Below are 26,497 nucleotides of genomic sequence, written 5' to 3'. Positions count from 1 at the left end.
ACTAAGGAGTTTGCCGACCACTGGCTCAGAGCATCGGCCTGCGGACCAAAGGGCCCCGGTTTGATTCCCGGTCAAAGGCAAATACTTTGGTTGCAGGCTCCCCAGCCTTGGTAGGGGCGAGTGCAGGAGGCAGCCGATCGATGTGTCTCTCATGTCAATATTTCTCGCTCCCTCCTCTTTCCTCCCTTACACTCTCTCTAGAAATCAATGAAAAATATACCCTCTGGTGAGGGTTAAATAAATAAAAATATCATGTCTTTAATTCAATTAACTGTTTCTATTTGTGTGACATCTTCATATCAGATTCCCATAGAGAAAAACTGTCATAAAAATGTAAGGTCCGATTTAATGTGAATATGAGGAACATCTCTACAACTAGAGTAAGGTGAATGATGCATCTGTTGCCATTCTAAAAAGATCCATTTCTAATAATTTTCAAAATACTCTTACATGAAAATCATCTTAACAAGTTAACAGTATAATACGCTACTTGAGAAATTTTTAAAAATATGTCATTCTCAACTACTACTTATCTGGAAGTTTTCTTCTTTAAGTTTTATATAATTTATTCATGAATGATAAAAGAACAATGCTAAATATCCAGAAGACGAAAATTCATTGAAGACTATTTTATAACTTCAAGCACAGAATTTCAGGATGTTAAAGTCATTTGATGTCAAATAGACAAAATAATTTCTTGAAAAACCAACGAACAAATACTGCCACCTAACAAATGTTCCCCCTGCCTGCCTCCCACTCCAGAACGGACCGAAGTCAGGTGCGCAGGAGAGAGCAGGCCAGCTGCGTACTCCAGAGTTGAATGAAAACATGGAAGACTATAGCACACTTGTTAACGAATGAATTTAATTTGAACAAGGAATTTAATTCTTTAACAAACCAAAGAGTTTAAAAAGGTGGTACTGCTTTAATTCTGAGTGTCCCTTTTTCAAGTTCCACTTGGAAAAAAAAGTGTAAGTTTTTTCTCTACTGTAATTGCTTCCCAACAGTTCAATGACAGCAAAACATTAAATCTATGATGGTGCTGGAGCTCTTCTGTAAGGGCAGAGATGCACCTTCACGAACTTTGTAAGATCTGCAGTAAGGGAGAAAAAAAAGAGAGGGGAAGGGACGGAGGAAGAAGGGGAAGAGGGGAGGGGGGGAGGGAGGGAGGGAGGGAGGGGTAGAGGGGGAGAGAGAAAGAGAGAGAGAGAGAGAGAGAGAGAGAGAGGCCAAAACTAATTTTCCAGGCAGGAAAATACTTACAAAACCTTTTATGTCAAAGTTAGGGTTTCACAACAGATCACACTAATGTAAAATCCAATAGCACCTGTAAGATTTAAGTAAATGCTGCCATCACTTGAATGCTTTTTAAAAAGTATCTGTAAAAGACTGAGGGGAAAAAAGATAAAGTACATTCTCCAGAGAACAACAAATGTATTTCAAAATAAAAACTGTATTTTTGTCTTTCTTTTTTTTCCAGTTGTTTTTTTGTACAAGAATTCAGTTTTCATATAATAACTTATACACAATGCGATCACCCTCTGCTCTCCTTTCTGTGTCACTTCGAGTCCACATGTTCAGGCTACAGTCCCCAACATTGTTTTCTGACAAATATATTACCACAGTTTGATCTAAATATAGATACATTATATAATATTTGTCTCTGGGAAAATCAAATTTTAATATGCAAACTTTTATTTCTATAATACAGAAATGGAGAAAACTACAGTAGGCACACAACCTAATTATGACTTGAAAATGATGACTCTAGATACTCTCCTACCGTAAATCAATGTTTAAAATAGTCGTAAGATTTTATTTATATGTGCACTTGTGTCCACCTTATCCCATATACTGTACACATCTAATGACAATCTGGGAATTTAAAGGTGCAGCCCTCAAGAAATTGTTAGATCACTTTAAAAAAAATTAGGCTCTATTGGACAAGGAAAAAACTCAGAAAATTTCCAATTTTAAATTTCATATAGTAGGAAAATATTAAAAATAATTTTCTGTATATACATATGGATATATGTATATATTGAGTTACACACATCTCACATATCAATACAACTCAAGTGGAGACACTTTGATGAGTTATTTTCCCACTATATAATAACTATGTCAAAATTTAAAAATATCTTATTACATCGTTAAAATAATTCACTTACCATTTCAACAGCTTACACTGTTTATTTTTATTTTTAACTCTTCATATCTACATTCCCTGATCCCTAGAGTTAAATCCCCTATTTAAGTCAAAATCTGGTGCTCTTTGTTACTCAGAAACTGATAGATAAAATCACATCTACTTCAAAATTCTATCAAATAAAATTTTATTACCTGATTTGTCAGAGAAATATCTCAGCTCTGAGCTTGTGTACCTACATTATCTTCCCTGTAATACATAGGTGAGGAAAATACCCTAAAATAGATGGAGGTAACTCACATGATGTTATAGCACATATAATACATGATGATCAAGTGTCTGATAAAAACTTTTCAGAGACATCTGAAAATTCACTTTAGAAACTAAGTTTAGAAACCATTTATTTTTCACTCTAATATAAATTAATATGTATGTATTTCCATACATACACATACATATATAAAACAAAATTGCCTATGCTGAGTAGCTGTTTGTGAGTGAAAAAATGGTTACAAATTGATTAATTAGCTTAATTTTCTTCTTAACAATTCAGTCTTTTGGGGGTACAAACCAAAAGTCAGTGCACTTTGTAGACTCCTCCGAGTCAAATTCCCAAGCATACACTTTAAAAAAGAACCCTCCTCAACATCGCAGGCATTGTACAGCGAGAATACATGGACTCTGATGCAACTCCTACTCCATATGCAGACTAAATAGCACGTGCCTTACTTTTAAAATAGCTTCTTAAAAGAAATATATAAAGAAATGCATCTTTGCTAAAAGTCTTTTAAAATTACATCAAAACAACATTAAAACCTGTTCACTGAGAAGAGCCTATTGAGTTGAATTCCTGTGTTGAAATGCCTAGTTAACAGTTCAGAATATTGCCTTGTGAGGTTTGACTAGAGATATGGTTGGCGTGAAGATCCAGACAGAGTACACGGCTCAATCCCATTAGTCCTCTGATCAGCTGTTTGATGGAAATGGATCCCTTTTAAAATAGCTATACACCTGAAAATGATCTATAATAAACAGTTCCCCAATAACCATAATTATTTGTAAATTGAAATGCGTTGATCATTCAGAAAAGATTTCTTGCAAAATATATAAATAAAGGTAACTGCATATTCTGTAAATATACTTAACATTGCTAGACCAGACCGCCAGTGACGGGCTGCTGCATTTCAGTACTGTGTCAAATTTATTAGAAATTTAAAAAGAAAAATTTCTGAGGGACTCAGCTGCCTTCGTTAGCTGGCTTTAAAATGTGTAATAAAATGGGAGACAGTATCTTCTCATAAATACATGGAATCAATATGGAAAAGTAAACTATACAGTGACAAGGTTAGAGAACACCAGAGTGTAGCAGAGTGGTCGCCAGAGTGAAATATCTTCCCGCATAAAAAAAGGGAAGAGCTCTACCCACCCTGTCACAGCAAGCATGTTTCAATTAAAGACGCAGCGCTCTCTCACTCCTGGCAAGAATTAATTGGTAAGGACACTGCTTCTCAACAGTGCAAAAATATCCTGAGAAATTATTCAGATTATAACAAAAGACAGGGCTTTCGTCACTAAGGTTTTTTGCACAAAACACAGCTTTAGATATCATAAATAAATTAAGTTAAAAAGCAGATAGCCTTCACTGTGTTGAACACAAAAAGGGGATGTGACCCAGACATTGTTAATTCTCCCATTGGCTAATATCAGGAAAAAGAAAAAAAGGATTGCATTAAGTGTCTATTTATAATTTTCTAGTTAACTATGGCCAATAATATACATGGAGGTAATTTGTAGTTCAAGTGTTTCATCTTTTTCCCCAACTAGCTACAAGCTGGATTCTAAAATTTACACTGAAATATACAATTCCAATTTTCAAAAAATCCTCCTCCTGGAGGAGTGATATTTAAATTTTTTGTGCAATCTTGATGCAGAGCCCAAACAGTCCTATGAAGGGAGACAGTGTATTTTTTAATCAATTGGCACTGAAATTTCACTTTCCTTAGCTGCATTCTAGAAGCTTGGCCAAGTTATCTCGTAACTCTGTTAGTTCAAATATTTTTCCATCGAGAATTTCTAAGAGTGTCTTCAGGTTATTACGAAAAGCTTCTTGTTCATTCTGACTTTTCTCCAGACGTTGCTCTAAGTCAGAGAGTTGTCCCTCCAGGTCTTTGTTCCGAATTTCTACTTCCTTTAGAAACAAAAGTGATATATATATACATGTCAGTTAATGATTTAGAAAACGATATAACTTTTGTTATTTCCAATATTGTGGTAGTTATGAATCTCAGATTAACACAATTTTAGGAAAGATTTCAGACTTAACCATCTGAGAAATCCATGCGGTTTTACTGACTGGTTTGTTCATGAACCCACCTACCCATCTAACAAAAATTTCCTTACTGCTTACTTTGGGCCAGGCAAGCCCCTGGGCACTTCAAATACCGAGACAGCACTGAAGACCCACTTAGAGGATTATCTGCATCTCATTTCTATTTCTGCTACCATGCTGTTCCTAATGCACAACTGTTAGCAATCTTTGGTGAAAGCAGGCAGAGAAAAAGAGGGAAGTTAATGTTTTCTCCTTATTGGCAATTCTGGAGAAATACTGAGAGAAGAAAATGACTTCCTAAAATGAAGTTTTAGGATCCTCTGAATATGTTAATTATTCTTTGTTTTGCCACAAGAGCGAATGAATGCATGTGATAGAAAACATAGTTCAATTGTTAAAAACGATAGTGAAGACATATAATAACTACATATAAGAATTATAAAGATAATAATTCCAACATACTGGGAAACAAGGAAAGAAAAGGAATCACAAAAAAGGAAGTTCATGGCAACAAGAATAATTTTTTTAACACATTAAATTCTGGCATACGGTACTTAGAAGTTTTTACTGCCCTAAAAATGTTTCTAAATGTGACAAATATAGTAAGCAATTCTATAAAATAAAATAACGTACCATGAGCTTTGATTTAATTTCAGTAAAAAATAAAATGGAGAAAAATAGCAGAAAACCAACTATTATATTTTAAATAAGCATATGAATTGCAGATAAGCCATGAACTGACAGTTATAGTAGTCCCCTTATCGGAGAGGGGACACGTTCTAAGACCCCCAGTGGATGCCTGAAATTGCAGAGAGTACCAAACCCTATATATACTGTATTTTTTCCTACACATACATACCTATATAACATTGAACTTATAAATTAGGTTCAGTAAGATGTTAACAATAAAATAGAATATAACAACATACTGTAGTAAAAGTTATGTGAATGTGGTCTCTCTCCCAAAATATCTGATAACTGAGACAGCAACTAAGTGACCAGCAGGCGGGTAGCCTATTCAATGTGGATACGCTGGACAAACAGATGTTATGTCCTGCGGGGGAACAAGGACCGCTGAAGATTTTGTCACGACCCTCAGAATGGCATGCAATTTACAACTTATAAACTTTATTTCTGGAATTTCCCATTTAATAGTTTCAGACTGCAGTTGACCACAAGTAACTGTTTTTTGTGCAATCTTGATAAAAAACAAAAACCCTAGGTAAGAGGGGACTACTGTATATAACCTTTCTAGAAAGCTCACTTTTACATCTGAGAGGACTGAGGTGACAGACACAATTTACACTGACGTATGCAAATTCTATGGAATAATAAAAACATTTTGGAGAAACCAAGATGGCGGCATAGGTAAACACCTGAACTGCTGCCTCGCACAACAATTTCAAAACTACAACTAAAAGACAAAACGGACATCATCTAGAACCACAGGAAGGTTTGCTGAGTGGAAATTCTACAACTAGAAGGAAAGAGAAAAGCACACTGAGACTCACAGGAGCTGCGGAAGGCAGAGATACAGAGACCCTCGCGCAGAGACGGCTGGCAACTGAGTACGCGGTTGGCTTTCTCAATCGGCGGGGAGACAAAAGCTCCTGACTGCTCTGAACTCCAGATCTGGGTGAGACTCTGGGGACCCAGACTCATATGGGGAGAAACTGGACTGTCTGGCAGCGAGCGAAACTCAAGGGTGGCTTTCTCTCAGAGGTGCTTGCAGCGATTACCTTGGGACACTGAGACCACCGCCCTGAGATCCCGCCCCACAAAGCCATTGCTGTTTGCTCCACCCTGAGACTCCACCCCATCCAAGCTGAGCCCAGAGGCTTTTGCATATGAATGGCCTGGTCCTTTGAATTCTAAACTTACCTAACAAACTGCAGCTGAGTCAGTGAGACCCAGAACATCCAAAAGAAGGCCCAAGGCCCCACAGCAGCTTGCATTGCTTCACAGCTGGGCCTCATCTGGGCACCTCCAAAACCCAAACAAAGAAGAGGAATCTGCAGATCTCTCTGTAGCTCCTGCTGGGTGGCCTCAGGCAGAGGCTAAATTAGCACCTCCTTGGAGATCCAAGAGCCAGTGTACCCAGGGGTCAGAGTGGGACCATCCAGATGACAACTCCTCAGATCCATAAGGGACACACTCAGGGGGCAGACTCAGTGAGCACCAAAGCCCCACTGAAGCAAGTCTTGTCTCATAAGGGTGTCTCCAGCACAGTTCTCCCATTGTAGACACAGCTGATCCTCACAGCCAATTGGCCTGGAGGTCAATTCCTCCCAGCGATACCAACAATAATCAAGGCTTAACTACAACAAGACTGTGCACACAGCCCACAAAGGGGTGCACCAAGAGTGTCCACCTCAGGTAACTGTGGAGGCTGAGCCATTGGACCCTATAGGACACCTAGCACACAAAGCCACTCTGTCAATTCAGGGAAGCAGCCAAAATGCAGAGACAAAGACACAGGTCACAAACGAAAGAAATGGAGGAAAGCAAATGACTGGATATAGAGTTCAAAACCACGGTTATAAGGTTTTTCAAGAATTTTCTAGAAAAGGCCGATAAATTTAGCGAGACCCTTGAGGATATGAAAAAGGACCAACTAGAAATTAAGCATACACTGACTGAAATAAAGAATAATATACAGAGCTCCAACAGCAGACTAGAGGATCACAAGAATCAAGTCAAAGATTTGAAATACAAAGAAGCAAAAAACACTCACCCGGAAAAGCAAAAAGAAAAAAGAATCCAAAAATATGAAGATAGTGTAAGGAGCCTCTGGGACAACTTCAAGCGTACCAACATCAGAATTATGGGGGTGCCAGAAGAAGAGAGAGAGCAAGATACTGAAAACCTTTTTGAAGAAATAATGACCAAAAACTTCCCCCACCTGGTGAAAGAAATAGACTTACGAGTCCAGGAAGCGCACAGAACCCCAAACAAAAGGAATCCAAAGAGGACCACACCAAGACACATCATAATTAAAATGCCAAGAGCAAAAGACAAAGAGAGAATATTAAAAGCAGCAAGAGAAAAACAGTTAGTTACCTACAAGGGAGCACCCATACGACTGTCAGCTGATTTCTCAACAGAAACTATGCAGGCCAGACGGGAGTGGCAAGAAATATTCAGAGTGATGAATAGCAAGAACCTACAACCAAGATTACTCTACCCAGCAAAGCTATCATTCAGAATTGAAGGTCAGATAAAGAGCTTCACAGATAAGAAAAAGCTAAAGGAGTTCATCACCACCAAACCAGTATTATATGAAATGCTGAAAGGTATTCTTTAAGAAGAGGAAGAAGAAGAAAAAGGTAAAGATAAAAATTATGAACAACAAATACATATCTATCAACAAGTGAATCTAAAAATCAAGTGAATAAAAAATCTGATGAACAGAATAAACTGGTGAATATAATAGAATCAGGGGCATAGAATGGGAGTGGACTGACAATTCTCGGGGGGAAAGGGGTGGGGGCGTGCGGGAAGAGACTGGACAAAAATCATACACCTATGGATGAGGACAGTGGGGGGGGGGGTAAGGGCAGAGTGTGGGGTGGAAACCGGGTGGAGGGGAGCTATGGAGGGAAAAAGAGGAACATATGTAATAATCTGAATAAAGGTTTATTTTTAAAATGAACAACAAAAAAATAAACTAACTTAGAGACTTTTAAAAAAATGTATAAATCTCTAAAAAATTCTGTCAAGTCAGGATAGGGGGACATTTTTTTAATTACCGAAAGACAATTTGGTAAATAAAAAGAACAGTATGTGAAGCAGATTTGTATGCATGAGGACAAACACTGGGAATTAATGTACTAATAAGAAATAGGAATTTCTTCAGGGTTTGGGGATTATGGGTACTTTTTCCAAAATTTATCTCATAATACCTGTTAAACTTTAGAGAAAAATAACTGGGAAATGGCTTGAATACATAAAAGAGTAACAGTTGATTTAGGATTCCGAACAGGTAGAAATATTCATGGGCTTTGACAGAAATAGCTAAGATCAAGGCTTAAGCCAGGATGCCACAGATGCGTTGCAACAGCCTGGGAAAATATAAAAAAGGAATTACGCAGCTATAATCACTTATAAATGAAGAATTGAAGGAATCCCAACCTAATCTTAAGGTATTTACTGTGAGATGTTTACCAGGTATGTTTCTAATCTCCTTCCTTTGAATAATCCACAAGATGAAGATAAGTAAATTGAGTGCAGAATCTGAAATCAATAAAATGCTTATAAATCCAGAAGCCCTGGAGGCTCTAAACTATGAGGGAGAAAATAGACCCTGGGATCAAATCTAAAAATGCCACTCGTGACTGCACAGCGAGCTCTCTTGCCTGCTTAAACAATAAGCTTAAGAGTAGGATGTTTCCAACTATAAAAATAGACGACATGTCATTCCCTAGAAAACACCCTCTTCACCAGGCACCACCCAGTTTGCCCTCTAAAGCCTTCCTTTAAAATGAAAGGCTTCCTTGTTCTCTTTGCCAATCAAGGAAACATCCAAACATTTCCAATGGAAGCAAGCAAAACACAAAATTCTCTCAGCTATTAAAATGGTGTTATTCTCTCTAAAAGGAGTCTCATACTCTAAGCCATTTTTCTGATTGGAGGAATTTTACTAGGCAGAGAACAAAAGGGATCCAATACAATGCTGATGGTGCTGGTCTATTCTGAGGCAGAGAATGTGATCCTAGGGCAAGAATAGACACCCGGTGCACGGGGCCAACAGGAGGCAGTCGGAGCCCTGGATGGTGGCACTTCCCATTCTACCTTCCTCTTTTTTCTTCCTGTATTGTCCCCTCCTAACTCATTCTTCTGTTTATTATCATTCTTGTCCTACTATTTTCCCCTTCTCCTTTACTGATATGTAAGCTTGTTACCGGACATCCAGAGGCCTGATTCAGCCCTTATAAAGAAAGCATGGCAGGTCAGAATTTGCTAACTCCCTTTCCAGTGCTTTACGGTCAATAACTGAAAGTATAAATCCTAGTTGGCAGAAGGTCAAGCTCTGTATTTGTTAGTTTGTAAGTGCTTTTGATATTCATTGAAATAATAGGTAAAAATTGATATTCACAATTCCAGGTGCCAAGTGTAATATACAATTACTGATCAATCAATGATGAAATATATTTAGCAATTTAATATGAATAAATTACCTCTTAGTTTCTCTGGGATAATGTAAATGTACATATAACTAAAAAAAATTGAAAGAATTGTTAGGAATGACTTGGACACTTGCTGCCTGAAGCAGTGTGGTCATGAAGGAAAAACAGAAATTTTGGAATCAAAACAAATCTAGGCCTCACTACTTACTAGCTAGGTGCTTGACTGAACTTGCTAACACTTCTGAACTGCTGCCTTCTCTTTGGAAGTGGGATACAACACCTGTTACTGTGAGAATCAGAGCTAATGTATGTAAGTGCTTAGCATATGCCTGAATTATAGCAAATACTGAAAAAAATGGTAGCCAAAGTTGAAACAGACAACAAAACTAGGCTGAATTTCCCCCATGTTTTTCCAGCCCCGAATGCAGGTTTCATATTTTAGTTCTACACCAGGATTTCTCAACCTTGGCATACTGACATTTTGGGCTGGATGATTCTATGTTCAGCAGCATCCTCGGCTTTGACCTACGAGCTAGCAGTAGCACCACCCTACTTGTGAAAATAAAAAATGTCTCCACACGTTGTTAAATGTCCCCTGGGGAACAAGACTGTACCCAGTTGAAAACCACTGATTTACACAGATGACTAAAATGTAGAAACTGTTAGTAGGGCAAATCAAAACAAGTGACCTCATTTTTCCCAGGCCACTGAAATCAGTGAGAGGAGGGGTAAAGGGAAATATTTCATTTCATGTAAAGAACCTGTTTCCTTTATGAAGACTCTCTACTGTCAGAGAATGTGACTGTCTCCGTTTACATACAGGTTGAACAAGTTAGCCTATGCAAGCCTCTGTTTCCTCATTGACTCATAGAGATTAAATGCATAATATAAGTAAGTGCTTAGTGCAGTGTGTCTGGTACACAGTATATATTCAATAACTGCTGGAATTCTGATTATAACCTAGGTACTCTTTCCAATCCTGGGCTTTCAGGTCCCATTTAGCACCTCTTATCCAAAATTCCTCACTCTATACATACATTTATTTCTACTACAAACCATAAAGTGGTCCTAACCCCTCTTGAGGTAGCTCGCCATGGGGATTTAATCAAAGTTTCTGAGTTTGCAGGAGGAGACTTTGGTAATGAATTTTAAAAAATCTTCCTAACTATGGTTCGCTATCACTGACACCTAATAGGTGTATATAAATTGGAAGCACACTATTCATGCAGAAAAAAGTGAGTAAAATTAATTAGACTGAAAAAATAAGAAGAGCACTGACTTGATTTCCATTAGGGCACAACTACTGCTTTAATTTATACCTTAACTAGAGGCCCGATGCACGAAATTCGTGCAAGAGTAGGCCTTCCTTCCTCTGGCTGCTGGCACCGGCTTCCCTCTGGCACCCGGAACCCAGGCTGGCTTCCCTCCGGCCACCAGCCAGCACCCGGAACCCGGGCTTCACTCCGGCCACCTGCAGGCACCTGAGACGGCCCCAGCTTCGTCTGGAAGGATATCCAGAGTGACATCCAGGAGGATGTCTAGTCTAATTAGCATATTACTCTTTTATTATTATAGATTCAGTGTAAAAAAATGAGCAGACATTCTAAACTGAATGAAAACCATTAGAAACGTTTTCTTTAAATTCAGAGTATTTTTAGTTTAAAAGTAGAAATTTCTAAAATAATTTACTAAAGATAATTTATAAATGACTACCTATGATGACTGTAAGCTACCTAAATGAAATTACCAACTACTTTTTGAAAAATCTAAGCTTAGGCATGAATCAGAAGTCCTGGAAAAGAAAAATGACCAAGAATCTACAAAATGGAGTTTCAGAAAAAAGTCATTACTATGTGATAGAATGATTGATGCCTCCCTATGCAGAAATGAATAAACATTTTATTAGAGCTTACCTGCAGTTTCTGAGTCAGAGAGTCCCTCTGTTCTTGGAGTTCTCTGGCATTATCAATTTCTTGTTTTAATCTTTCTATTTCCTAGAAAAAGTAGAGCAATGTCTTTAACAACAACATTTAAGTGATATCAAGGAAAGAGAAGGCCCCGTTTTCTCCTGAAATTACTGTCCTAGTTCTTTAAGACAATGATTTAAAGAACATTTACTTTAAATTCCTTAAAAAAGGTGAAAGGATTAAAAAAAACAAATAAAAAAAGAAATTAACTCATAGACAGACAACAGTATAATGATTACTAGAGGGAAAGATAGATGGGGGGAGGTAGGAGAGAGTAAAGGAGGGACAAATGTATGGAAAGAGACTTGACTTGGGATGGTGAACCATATACAGATGATATGATATAGAATTGTGCCCCTGAAACCTATATAATTGTATTAACCAATGGCACCCCAGTAAATTCAATAAAAAAATAAAGAGCATTCCTTTATACTGACATTTAGAGAGGTGAATTCATCTTTAAATATATATTTTTATTGATTTCAGAGAGGAAGGGAAAGGGACAGAGAGATAGAAACATCAATGATGAGAGAGAATCATTGATCGGCTGCCTCCTGCATGCCTTACAATGGGATTAAGCCTGCAATCTGGGCACATGCCCCACCCAGGAATCAAACTGTGACTGCCCAGTTCATAGGTCGATGCTCAACCACTGAGCCACGCCAGCCAGGCTGAATTCATCTTTATAGGCATGTTGTCTTGTGCAGAATAATCTTAAGAAACAAGCAACAAGTCTAACTTTATGGCTTTGGTATAGCACTGCTCAGAAACAGTCTGAACATTTTAAGGTTGTGTCAAGTTTTGAATTCTTCCCTGGGATAGTAAATCTGACTGAAAACCAGAGAAAGCAACAGCTTGTAAAATTCATATAACTTCTAATAGATTCCTGTTGGTCATGTGGATACAACTCTCAGACAGAGAGTTGCATAACTGGTATGCAACAAGCAGTATCTCAGTCTGATTGCCTCACCATAGTTCATAACAATAGAAACAAGGATGGAGAAAATATGAACAAGGTTAATATAACTCAAGAAAAATTTCATGCTAAAAAAACCCACACAGCCTTACCTTATTCCATCAAGTACACAGACTCTAAGATTTTAGCTAGATTACAGATGAGCAAAAAGTAGAAAGTACCTCTTCCTTTACTTTCAGTGTTTCTTCCAGTTCTTGTATTGTCTGATTTAATTCTGTCTTATGGGTATGCACTGCATTTGCTTGACTACTAACACATTCAAGCTCAGTCACCTAAAATTAAATGAGAACTCAGGTTAAATTATATGAAAATTTCAAAGAATTTATTACTGAAGAGATAACAGGCCCTTGATAGGTGAATAATTAATTTTGAATCAATATATAAAAATTAATTTTGAGAAATATTCAGATAAAAGAATAAGTAGAAAAGATTCTTTAGAGATGTGGATTTAGGATAAAAAAGAGCAAAGGAAATAACTATTTACATGGGTTGGTCATGAAAAGGATAGGAAAACTTAAGTGATTAATGATAGTAGAAAATTCCTTTAAAAACTACTCATAACATTCAAAATCAGATATAGTCATCTGCCCTCCATCTGCAGCTTTCAAATTTAATTGAAAACTGGTCTTGCAGAGGTGAGAAATTTTTCTAATACATTTCCAAAATGTAAGAGAATCTGGAAGAAAAAATATGCTTAAAATACAACTTAAATATTGGATACTAGAATGTCTACATATTAATAGTTTCTCTTACGGCAAAAGATAGTTCTTCAGTCAATAGATTGACTGAGGGCCGAAACACAACATAACTTTTAATGAACACTTGCTATTTTTTGAGAGAACAGATATAATACAACCTATATATGCTCTGAGAACCAATGGAAATCTCCAAACGATGTCCCTGTGCTGAATCTACATGTAAATTTCCTCTAATCAAGGAAATCTGCTAGGAAATCTGCTAGCCATAAATTCCATGGACAGCAGCCCTGTACTTGCCCGCTTGTGCAGACGTTCTGCTTCCTCTTGATATGCAGCAAGTTGCTGTTTCCATTGTTTCACATTGGCAGTAGACTCCAACAGGGCTGCAGTGAGCTTGGCATTATTTCCTTTGAGGGTAGCCAGTTCAGCCTCCCAATGTTTGCTGATTGCTGAACTGAAATTAAAAAAAAAAACAAAAAACAAAAAACCTCTATCCATTATACTGAATATTATTACATTGAAAGGACAGCAGTACTCAGGTCTATCATTTGGTTCATAGTTCATGAATGTTTCAAAGACAATCCAAAAAGAATAAAAACACAAGTATTTCACTGAAATGCTCCTAGTAAAGAAAAACTAGCAAATGAGGAAATATAAAAAGTACCAAAGTAGTAGGCTTAATGTGGAAAAGTTCTACTCACTATAACAGATACCGGTATCTTACAGGAGAGTCGCCACCCATTCTTTCTTTTTTTAAAATTTATTTTTATTGATTTCAGAGAGGAAAAGAGAGGGAGAGAAAGAGAAATATCAATGATGAGAGAGAATAATCGACTGGCTGCCTCCTGCATGCCCCCTACTGGGGATCAGCCCAAAACCTGGGCATGTGCCCTGACTACTGAGCACACCAGCTGGGCTCTACCCATTCTCTTTTGAAGAATAAACATTATATCCTGAAAAATATCTATGAAGAAAACCTAATAATGTACTGTATTTTTAAGAGCATCATAGCCTTAAGTACAATGTTATTCCTTCATATGAAACATATGAGAGACTGGAGCTGGGGAAGGCAGAGGACTGAAAGCGCACGTGCGCGGAGGGGCGGGGCTGACAGGAAGCCAAGACTGAGGCTCCACCCCATCCAAGCTGAGCACAGAGGCTATTGCAATTTGGCAAGTCTAATCCTATAGGGCTGTCTCCAGCACCGGGCTTCTCCCAGCATAGACACAGCTGATCCTTACAGCCAACTGGCCCGGAGGTCAATTCTTCCCAGTGATACCAACAACAATAAAGACTTAATTACAACAAGGCTGTACACACAGTCCACAAAGGGGTGCACCAAGAGTGTCCACCTCAGGTTAACTGGGGAAGCAGACCCACTGGGCCATATTGGAAACCTAGCACAAATATCTACCTTACCAACTCAGGGAATCAGTGAAAATGCGGGGTCAAAGAATCAGATCACAAACGAAAGAAATGGAGGAAAACAAACGACTGGATATAGAATTCAAAACCACGGTTATAAGACTTTTTAAGAATGTCCTAGAAAAGGCCGATAAATATAACGAGACCCTCGAAGATATGAAAAAAGACCAACTAGAAATTAAACATACACTGACTGAAATAAAAAATATTATACAGAGACCCAGAAACAGAATAGAGGAACACAAGAATCAAGTCAAAGAATTGAAATACAAAGAAGCAAAAAACACTCAACCGAAAAAGCAAAAAGCAAAAAAAAAAAATCCAAAAAGTTGAAGATAATGTAAGAAGACTCTGGGACAACTTCAAGCGTACCAACATCAGAATTATGGGGGTGCCAGAAGAAGAGAGAGAGCAAGATACTGAAAACCTATTTGAAGAAATAATGACCGAAAACTTCCCCCACCTGGTGAAAGAAATAGACTTACAAGTCCAGGAAGCCCACAGAACCCCAAACAAAAGGAATCCAAAGAGGACCACACCAAGACACATCATAATTAAAATGCCAAGAGCAAAAGACAAAGAGAGAATATTAAAAGCAGCAAGAGAAAAACAGTTAATTACCTACAAGGGAGCACCCATACGACTGTCAGCTGACTTCTCAACAGAAACTATGCAGGCCAGACGGGAGTGGCAAGAAATTTTCAATGTGATGAATAGCAAAAACCTACAACCAAGATTACTCTACCCAGCAAAGCTATCATTCAGAATTGAAGGGCAGATAAAGAGCTTCACAGATAAGAAAAAGCTGAAGGAGTTCACCACCACCAAACCAGTATTATATGAAATGCTGAAAGGTATTCTTAAAGAAGAGGAAGAAGAAAAAAGTAAAGATAAAAATTATGAACAACAAATACATATCTATCAACAAGCGAACCTAAAAATCAAGTGAATTAAAAACCTGAGGAGCAGAATAATCTGGTGAATATAATAGAATCAGGGGCATAGAAAGGGAATGGACTGATAATTCTCAGGGGGAAAGGGGTATGGGGGGTTCATGAAGAGAATGGACAAAAATCATACACCTATGGATGAGGACAGTGGGGGGGAGGTAAGGGCAGAAGGTGGGGTGGGAAAGGGGTGGAGGGGAGCTATGGGGGGAAAAAGGAGAAATAATTGTAATAATCTGAATAAAGATTTATTTAAAAAAATAAATAAATAAAACATATGAGGATGCCCTAGCCAATTTGGCTCAGTGGATAGAGCATCGGCCTGCGGACTGAAGGGTCCCAGGTTCGATTCCAGTCAAGGGCATGTACCTTGGTTGCGGGCACATCCCCAGTAGGGAGTGTGCAGGAGGCAGCTGATCAATGTTTCTCTCTCATCGATGTTTCTAACTCTCTATCCCTCTCCCTTCCTCTCTGTAAAAAACCAATAAAATATATTTTTTTAAAATGCTGGAATAAATTGATTTCAGGTCATATGACAGACTAGACCTAGAAACTAATGATTTAATTTCTGACAGAATTCCCCTGTCACTGATAGAACAGAACTTAAAGCAATCACCTTTCCCCCATTTAACGTTCTACTTGATAAGTTACCCAAAGTTAAGTATCTCAATCAAGACAATTTTCTACTACAAAGACAATTCTACTAGTTAGGAAGATCTCTTTTTTGATAATTCCTTTCTTAAACTTTATAATGAAGAAAGAATTGCCTCCTTTCTCATTATTGAAGAGTTTGTTCCTATTAGTGAAGTTCTACTAACCTCATTCCATTAACTAACTAGTAATGATAATAGCTTTCCTTAATCCACATTTTGATGTTTGATGTTATTGCATCACAAAACAAATGTTTTGATGGACTGATATTTTATAGTAATATTAATATATATTAGATAAAAGAAAGCATAATTTCTATAATCAAGATTCCTAAAGCTCATCACGAATAATAAGACATATCAGCATTATGAGATCATTTCTGTGAAATTCTTGCCAAAAATTCATAACTCTCATCCTAATTATGAGAAAACATTCTATAAACCCAAACTGGGAGACATTCTACAAATTAACTGATTGGTGCTCTTCAAAAGTGTCAACAAGAATAAGACTGAGAAAAAATGGAGGAGACTAAGAAGAAATAAGTAAATGCAATGTGAGATCCTGGTTAGGTCCTAGAACACAAAAAGGGACATTGGTGAAAATTGATATCTGCAGTTTAGTTAGAAGTACTGTATCAATGTTAATTTCCTGGTTTTGAGAATTATGATTATGAAAGATGTTAACATTAATGGAATCTAGGTGAGAGGCATATGGGAAATCTCTATACAGTTTTGCAATTTTTATATGTTTAAAATTAATTTAAAATAGAAAACTAAAAATGTTTCTAAAGGGTCCTGAAAATTTTTCATCAAAACATGAAAGAACAGAATCAAACTATTAGTTAAGCTATTAATTTAACAACCCATTTTTCTCCTTAAAAAGAAAGTTCTTTCTAATTCTTCTTTTGTGGAAGGATTTTCTGGATTTAGATTTTCTGAGCAAAGTGTGCACTGATTCACCTGCTCTAACTGAATTATAGATATTTTTAAAAACCACCTAACAATTGTTCCACTACAGAGATGAGTTTTATTTAAATGTGTTTTTCAAAACTCATAAAATTGTACAGAAGAGAGGGTAAATTTTACTATATATAAATTATGCTTCAATTAAAACATTATTATCACACTACCAAAAGAAAAAAAGAAAAGCTTTCTAAGCACTCCTAGATATTCTTTCTGTGACTGTAGCATTACAAATAATAAGAGCGGAAAGTCTTCTTAGATGGGTAGAACGGTTTCTAAGCTGCTCCATTCATGTCTGTATTTATTGGCATGGGAAGAGACTGAGTGGGCAGGAAACAGAACAGCTGTGATATAATGAGAGTCCAAAATAAAAAGGAAGGAGGTGAGGGCTTCTGGAGATGTTGATAAAAAGGAGATTGGAGAAGTAGGATTACAGAGGCAGGGATACGCAAGGGAAAGGAATAGACAGCTGTAATTAAAATTAGTTTGGGGTCTGGCTGGTGTGGCTCAAGGGTTGAGTGTCGTCCTATGAACTAGGAGGTCACAGTTCCATTCCTGGTCAGGGCACATGCCTGGGTTGTGGGCTCAATTTCCAACAGGGGGCATGCGGGAGGCAGCCCATCAATAATTCTCTCTCATCACTTATATTTCTATCTCTCTCTGCCTCTCCCTTCCTCTCTGAAATACACACACACACACACACACACACACACACACACACATTTAAAAATTGGCTTGGGTAAGGAAAAAACTGAAATGATGCCTCTGGAACAGGATAGAAAAAGATGAACGTATAAAGTCTTGATATACCATAATTTGTTTACTTCATATCCATGAACATGTCTTGAGTCTCTAATATATTAAGTAGTGAGATTTGGCCACAGATAGGAAGTTCAATGAATTCCCACTAACTCTTTTCTTCCTTTACTCTGCAGAGCTCCAAAATACTGCTGATTGCACTTAAGAAAATAAATGTTGAAACAAATTATTTTATCAAATACTTGCATGCATATTGCACAAGACTACAATCAGCAATAACAATCTAAGACCTAATAGTCCTGAAATGAGTTCTACAGGAGACCAGTTCAATGCTAAGTTTGTGTGTTTCTGCATTTTCATATGCTTGGTTCCAACGTAAATAAAGGTATGTTCTTAAGGCCATTTTGTAATATCAACCAAAAACTGCATCTTTGTTGGTAAATTTGAATCTTTCAGGACATTCTTGCTTCTTCTACTTTAGGAGTGGCTTCATTAATAATCCAATTTTCTAGAGCACAATGTGAAATACAATTTAGAAAATAAAATATTTTTTATTTTTGTAATTTGCCCTGTTTTCTCTGGGGAGCTTCCTCATATATTCTTTTCACCATCTAGTATATTAGAATACCCTATATAATGTCAACTTACAATGAGTTCCAAAGAGTATCCTGCAGGAAGTTCTACATGTGAGCTACTGTTAGCTCTGATGTGTTCAGCCCTTATATATAATTTTAAATACTTGGCATACTTTTGTAATTTTGAGAAACAATGTTCCTTTCTTCTATCTACAACTCCTCCCCCTTTAGACTCATATTTAGCAGTAATTAATACCTTGGGATTAATTCTGATACCAAAACTTTAAGTTAGCATCTTACATTTCAGGAATATTGTTAAAAAAAATTGAGGTTCTCTGACTGCTAGCTTGGTCTTTTTTTACAGGTACACTTTTGACAGTTTCACACCAAATAAACTGCTCACAAAGAAACACCTAAATTGTTCAGCTGGAGACACCAGTGAGTCAGAAGAGATTTTGAAATACCACTATGACCTCATGTCTGAGTGCTGGAATAAGGACAAAATAATTCTTTATTCCCATGACTGATAAAGTTTCCCTTCAAACATGACCAGCTAGTTTCCTGCTGGCACTTTCGATCTAGAAGTCAGGAAAGGAGTTCAGAACATTCCAAAAACATCATTTTAAAGATTCCTTAAGCTGGAATTTTACAACTTTCTTTTATCTAAAGTCAAAGTTCTACAAGAAAGCAGTCAACTTAGTTAAATTAGTTATGCAATATCCAGAAGATACTTCAAAAGTATCATCTAACAAAGTAATCTATCTAACAAAATAAGAGTCTAGTGCATGAGCAAGGCACTTATTTAACCTGTGGCGTAAACCCTGTGTGTCCACGGTCAGTAATTTAAGAACCTGCCTCTCCTCCATGCCTGCAGGGGCCAGGATCCACCATCAGTCTCTAAATAGCAGTGCCTTGCATGTGCTTCTTAAGCATGTTAATTATGTAGAATTGTGAAAAAATATCCAGATAAGGTTTTAAAAATAGACTGCAACAGGCTTACTTTTCGACATTATTCTCAGTGTGAATGGTGAGGTCACTCCCTAACTATGCAAATAAGACTGGCTCAAGCACTTCACAATCCTGACTTGTCTCAGGATCGGCCTCGTGCTCTCTCTTCACTGCCCGCCCACACCTGCGAAGGCAGAAGCAGCCAACATGGACATCTACACACCTGTGTGCCACTTCTGCGCCATGTGCTCTCATGTTGGCGTGTTGGCCCCAACCTAGTTCCACTTAGAAACTAATGCTTCCTTCAGTAGTTTAGGGTCCAAATTGGTTTCTTAATACAATTTAAGTTATCCTTTTAAATGAAAACAAAGTGATTTTGCACTGTTTATAATCAGTTTGTTTTTTCCATCAAAAGGACTTCAGTGAGTAGGGATTTAAGGTCCTGCCATGCAGATAGCCTTGTATACGAAAGGCTTTTTCTACTAGATGTAGCTGAAAGCTTTAATTTGCCTAAATGCTTAATAAGGTGGCTCTCAAAGCTTACTGTAATTCTGGCAACTCCTTTGGTTACTTCCTTATTCTTGAGGTCCTGTTATCAGGTGTTCCCAGTGTTCTGTTCCTATCGTCCTGTTGGTACTTGCTTCTCCTGACGCATGCTTTCAATGTATGCCTGGGTAATCCCCGGAGTCTTACATTCCAGCTCAAATTCCTTCCCTGCCTCACAACCCATCATCTTTGCACATAGCCTGCCATCCATAAACTAATGGCTACATGTAAACAGATAACGATATATTTGCTGATACTTTTAAAGACAGTCCCTGTAGTAAACTGGAAATAACTTGGTCATATTCTGGAAAACATGGTGTTTAGAATTTTAGAATTAAGTATTAAAGCTTTTAATAAACAGTGGCTTGGAAGAAAATCTCAGACAAGAGGGAGGTAGTTTTTAAAGAAACACTGTATCACCAATGTTATTGATATCCATGATACTAGGTTGAAAAACATGGACATAAACTATAATAAACAATAAACCAGAAGAGTTGGACTCTGAATATTATAAAATTACAGGAGCATCTTAAACCACTCATCTTACATATATTACCCATATACAAAAGTAGTTACAGAGACACACTGCCATTTATATCCAAATAAAGAGCTGTTATAGTCAGTTCAATTGACAATATTTTCTTGTTAACATGTAAAATAATGGTGTCTTATCATCAAACATCTGAACTTAGATAAAATACAGAATTTTACTTATTTCTGGTAAAGAAAATGAAACACCATTGACTTTTTGGAGGAAGTTATAAAATTACAAGCTTGGTTCCAACGTAAATAAAGATATGTTCTTAAGGCCATTTTGTAATAACAACCAAAAACTGCATTTTTTTGGGTAAATTTGAATCTTTTTGTTGAAACAAATTACTTCAAAATGTAATAAATGCATGTGTTTATCAGTCTATAAGTAGAAATTTCTAAATTGTGAAGAATATTGTTAAATGTATACATCAAACAAGAACCATTGTGAAAAAGTGGTTATAAGTATAGGTTCAGGTACAACAACAACTGGTACAATGTTACATGTCCATTATATGTCAACTTTTAATAAAAGCATAGACTCAGAAGTCTGTCGACCTTGTTCAAACTGTGGCTCCAGCCACTTGCTAGTTATGGGACCCTAGGCATGTTATCTAACCTCATTAGGTCTGTTTCCCCATCTGTAAAATTAGGATTAATAGTAACCATCCTCACTGGGTGACTGAGGAATAAACAGCCCATATAAAAGTACCCTTGAAGAAAGCACATAATACACATGCAATTGTTAGAATCTTCCAAATGCACAAGCAATAAAGAATCTTGACCTGCATTGCCACCATGTGCCCACCATCCAGATATCATTGCTGACATGTCACTTAAGAAACTGTTTGACATTGAAACGGGGACTCAGAACTGTTGGACATGGAAATTGGGACTCAAACATTTTTTGTTATTATATGTTTATTTCTAGTCTGCAGAGGCAAGATTTTTTAAAGGAATGAAATGGGGAAAAAAATAGATACAGAGGCAAAGAAGCATTGAACAGACTGTCAAACTACAGTGGGAAGGCAGAGGAGGTTGCGGGGTGGGGGGGGGGGGCTGTAAGAGATCAACCTAAGGATTTGTACGCATGCATATAAGCTTAGCCAATGGATAAAAAACACTGGGGGGGGGGCAGGTAAAGGCATGTACTGGGGGGAAGGGGAGGCCGGGGGAAGGTCAATGGGGGAAAAAAAAAAGGAGACATATGTACTACTATTTGTAATACTTCAAACAATTAAAAAAAAAGAAATTTTAAAAAATCAAATACAAAAAAAAAAGAAATAAAAAAAAAGAATCTTGAAAGAATCTTGAGTGAGCTATGAAAAAGCTAAAAAGATTTAACATTAAATATTTTAAGGGAGATATTTTTGATTAGTGATGTACACAACTTAAATAGATGTAATTTAAATTATATCCATATCAGGTATGCACTTAATGAATTATGTTGTTGTCCTTAGGTACTACGGATATATATTATCCTATATAATAAAGAGGTAATATGCAAATTGACTGTCACACCCTCACAAGATGGCTGCCTATGACCAGGCCAGCAGGGGGGGGGGCAGTTAGGGGCGATTAGGCTGGCAGGGGGGCAGTGATGGGTGACTAGGCTGGTGGGGGGGAGCAGTTGGGGGCAACCTGGCCGGCAGCAGGGGGCAGTTAGGGGCGACCAGGCAGGCAGGCAAGTGAGTGATTAGGAGCCAATGGTCTGGGATCGGGCCTAAACCAGCAGTCGGACATTCCCCAAGGGGTCCCTGACTGGAGAGGGTGCAGGCTGGGCAGAGGGGCCCCCCTGTGCACAAATTTCATGCACCAGGACTCTAGTCTATATATATAAAACCCAAATATGCAATAGACAAAATGGCGGGACACTCAAACAACCAGTCATGTGCTATGATGTGTGCTGACCACCAGGGGGTGCGTGTGGAACATGGTGGGTGTTGGCCACAGTAGGATGGTGGAGGTGAGCGGGGGCGCCAGACCAAGGCGGGGCGCCGGTTGCTGTCATTGGGGCGAGCCTCTGGTGGTTACTGAAAATTCCTTGCTCCTGTGCGCCACAGTCCCGCCCGGTGCTCGCACCTGCTGCAGTGCCAGCCCTGCTCACACCTGCTGCTGGCACCAGAGCCACTGCTTGCACCCGCTGCGGGTGCCTGGCGCCACCCTGATTGCTCAGTGCCATCAGTGGGTGCAAGCGGCAGCTGCTGGCCCCAGTCGCCCCTCAGGGCTCTTCCAGCTCCCCCTGCTCCTGAGGGGCAATCAGGGCTGGCAGCCACCTCTCACACCCACTGCTAACGACGACCCCGCTCACACCCGCTGCCAGTGCCTGGCGCCGGTCCCAATCACTTGGCGCTGTTAGCAGGTGCGAGCGGGGCCAGCGCCGTCAGTGTGTGGGAGCGGCAGCAGCGGAAGCGGGACCAGCAGACAGGGGACTGGAGTGGGAGGGGCCGGGCAGGGGCGCGGAGGATGAGCCAAGACCCGCCCCTGTGCCCACCGCAGCCTCGTGTCCCAAAGTTCTTTTCAAGGTGCATGAATTTGTGCACTGGGCCCCTAGTTTATAATAAGTTTACGCCTGTGGTGTAGGCCTCAGAATAAATTTAGCCAGTTAATGGAGTGAGAATATAAGTGAACAGAAATGATTCTCATGAAGTGGTGAGGTTGATTTCTGATTGTGAGAGAAGAGAAGGGAAGGTGAAATCTGAATCTAAACGACATTACGTTTACCACATAAACACATTCTGCACTTCAGGCAGTTTCCCATTTGGTTTTAGAGGGCACAAAAAGTCTAGTTTTACTCCCACTTTTTATTCACTAAAATGGAGGGAACCACAAACCCACTAAAAAGAGGCCCTTAGAAATTCCCTGGCTGCCATCACTGCTCCCAGCAGTAACAGAAGCATGTCTACATGCTAGAGTAGCTCTCACGGGAGACGGCTGGGTACTGCAACATCCCCTAACATCCACCTGCCGCCTGCCTGGCACAGTGCCTTCTGTGGTCTTCGCCATGTGCCTTAAAGTAGCAGTCAGTCTCCAAGGAAAGGAGATAAAAGATGAAGAAACCACAGGAGGTCCCAATTTCACTTCACTTCTACTTTTTACTCTCACTGCAGGTCTCCCCTACACACGATGATCTAAAACGTATAAAGGGATTGCCTTTTAAAATTTAAAGTAGCCTATTCTAAGGGAGGAGGTGTGGATAACAACTTGTTGCTCTAAAGATATTTACTTGTGAAAGGCTCAAACTACTTTACAGGCATTTTAAATATTTTAATGTTAACCATACTTTCCCTGCATCAGGGTTGGGTATAGAATCTAAGGGAAGGGAGTAAAAAGCTATTCAGTGCTAGTTCATAAGTGATAAAAAATTTATTCAAGGTAATATTGTGTGTTATGCATCTACTACTTTCATACAAGTCAATATTTGTATTGTTTTCCCTTTTATAAAAAACTAATCAGTAACTAAAAACTTTCTTTGGCCATGTATTCAGAGTATGATGTTAGATTATCCTATTGGAGAGAAGTCTTCGGGGAAATAGCCTACATAAGTGAAAAATTATGTTTCTCTAATCTCTTTTAAGTATACATCTATCCTGTGCAAAGAGTGAGATCAATTAATTTTAAGACTGTCCTGTATTTATAGAATAACAGCATTATAAGCATTATAGTTTATTCAAGACAGAAATGAATCTCTATCTGTCCATCCATAATTTGATTTTATTTTGGAAGCTAAGATGCCTCTGTTTCCTTGCAAAGTAGGTCACTTAAGGAAAAGCCATCCTAAAAATTGATTAGCACAATATTTAGTATTGCTGGGGAAAACATTATAAATAAAATAATAGAATTCACTCTCAATACTGACAGAATATAAAATGCTATCAACAGAGATTTTGATAAAGCTAAAATTGGATGGAAATATATGAATAATTTTACAGTAAAATCTCTGTTTTCCAATTTCCTGTCATGAAAAATTTTCATTCTTTTAGAAACCAGTTGTAATCAATAATTTGATTGATCATTGTTTGATACTCAGAATTTTGTTTAAATTTGTTTTTAAAGAGAAGGCCAGAGTCAAAAGACATACCTTCCAATTATTTAAATGTTTAGTATGAACAATATTCTACTTGCAACAATTATTGTCTGTTAGTTGTGGCGATCATCATTGCATACATGATCTTCGTAAGTAATATGCAAAAGTAAGGGCCCTGATCACAATGAACTTTAAGGAGGGGGAGATGCTAAGTGAATACAGCTCAGAATTAGTAATAGCTTAGTCCACTACTGATGGAAACCAAACTCTGTTACAACTCTGAGGACCAACCAAGGTGATGAAGACTGGCTGTTCTCCAACTCCAGGTTAGTTCAGCAAGAGTCACCACTTTAGCTACAGAATATGACACAACTGAAATCTGTCAGCAGGCTATTCGCTTTGTGTGTTTTTCTAGTAATGCTGGCAGACTTGAGCATGCCCGTCTCATAAACTTCCTTTCTCCTGATTTAACACTCTCTTTTGTAATGTGACTCTGAAAGAGTTTTTCTCTGTGTGAAGCTACCACATATGATATCAAGACCAGTAATGTGGGCTTCAGTTATACCAAGCTTAAGCAACTGAACTAACTGATCCAGACTATTAAACCCAAATGCTGCTGTGGAGGGGACTTTCTGTCTTCCATACAATAGCCACAAAGCTAGGGCTTGAACCAAGACACCTGCCTTAAGGTTTTTTCCAACTAAACTATAATGTCTTTTTTCATATGGGCTTGCAATGACTGATGACGTTTTCCCTCACCTTACAACTAGTTAATAATCTCCATGATTAGTACTGACTTATAGAAAACTAATAGATCATGTTCACTGCAGCATTACTCACTATAGCCAATATATAGAAACAAGCTAAGTGTATGTCAATGGATGAATGGGTAAAGATGGAATATGATTCATACACAATGAAATATAATTCAGCCATGAGAAAGAACATCCTGCCACTGGTGACAACACAGATGGGCACTGAGGCCATTATGCTAAGTGAAATAAGTCAGACAGAGAAAGACAAAAACTGTATGCAATCACTTATATGTGGACTCTAAAAAAGCCAAGTGCAGAGAAACAGAGACTACATGGTAGTTACTAGGGGTGAGGGAGGTGGGGAAAGGAATCGAGATGTTGATCAGGGTACACACTTTCAGCTATTAGGTGAGTAAGGTCTGGTGGTCTAATGTACAGCACAGTGATTAGAGTTAACAGTACTTGAAAGTTGCTAAGAGAGTAGATCTTAAATGTTCTGACCACACAGAAGAAATGGTAATTATGTGACCTGACCTAGGTGTTGGTTAAGGCTATGGTGATAATCATTTTATAATATATAAGTGTATCAAATCAACACATTTTACACCTTAAACTTACAGAATATTCTATGCCAACTATGTCTCGGTACAGCTGGGAAAAAAAGACGGTGAAACTATCTATATATATATCTATATATATAAAGGGCTAATATGCAAAGTGTCCCCTTGTGAGTTCAACCGGGAGCCTGGGAGTTCGATTGCTCACTATAACGTGCGCTGACCACCAGGGGGCGGCACAGAACATGGCAGGCGACCAACTGCGGTGAGGTGCTGAGACAGGCACTGAGGGAGCGAGGGAAGGAGGATGCGGGGAGGTGGAGAGGCAGGGAACCTGATCAGCCCTGATTGGCGGCCAGGCCTAGGGACCCTACCCATGCACGATTTCGTTCACCGGGCCTCTAGCATACTATCTAATAAAAGGGTAATATGCAAATTAACCATCACTCCGTCACAAAGATGGAGGTGCCCATAGCCACAAGATGGCAGTGCCCAGTCCCCTCAGCCCCGCTGGAGTCCCCCAGTTCTTGTGGGGGGCAGCCGCTGAGAGTGGGCAGCGTGAGAGGCCT

At 38.5% G+C, this 26,497-nt stretch overlaps 1 protein-coding gene across 3 annotated transcripts in view; it reads right to left on the bottom strand.

Moving 5' to 3' along the window:
* Positions 1–846: 846 nt before the first annotated feature.
* HOMER1 (homer scaffold protein 1) overlaps positions 847–26,497 on the bottom strand; it is a 96,693-nt gene continuing 71,042 nt past the window's right edge. Inside the window, exons 6-10 of one of the 3 annotated variants that reach the window (XM_080679972.1) lie at positions 13,543–13,699; positions 12,709–12,819; positions 11,518–11,598; positions 4,144–4,337; positions 847–1,327 (exon numbers count right to left, since the gene is read on the bottom strand). In XM_080679972.1, the coding sequence (XP_080536098.1) occupies positions 4,149–4,337; positions 11,518–11,598; positions 12,709–12,819; positions 13,543–13,699 (538 nt within the window). In that variant the 3' untranslated portion in view covers positions 847–1,327; positions 4,144–4,148. Of the gene's footprint in view, positions 1,328–1,464; positions 4,338–11,517; positions 11,599–12,708; positions 12,820–13,542; positions 13,700–26,497 lie in introns of those variants that run through there. The other 2 variants (XM_080679973.1, XM_080679971.1) reach the window with 2 other exon arrangements.

The sequence above is a fragment of the Plecotus auritus genome (assembly GCF_963455305.1).
Source record: "Plecotus auritus genome assembly, chromosome: 7".
Taxonomy (NCBI): Eukaryota; Metazoa; Chordata; class Mammalia; order Chiroptera; family Vespertilionidae; genus Plecotus; species Plecotus auritus.
This window is presented reverse-complemented; position numbering and strand designations above follow the sequence as displayed.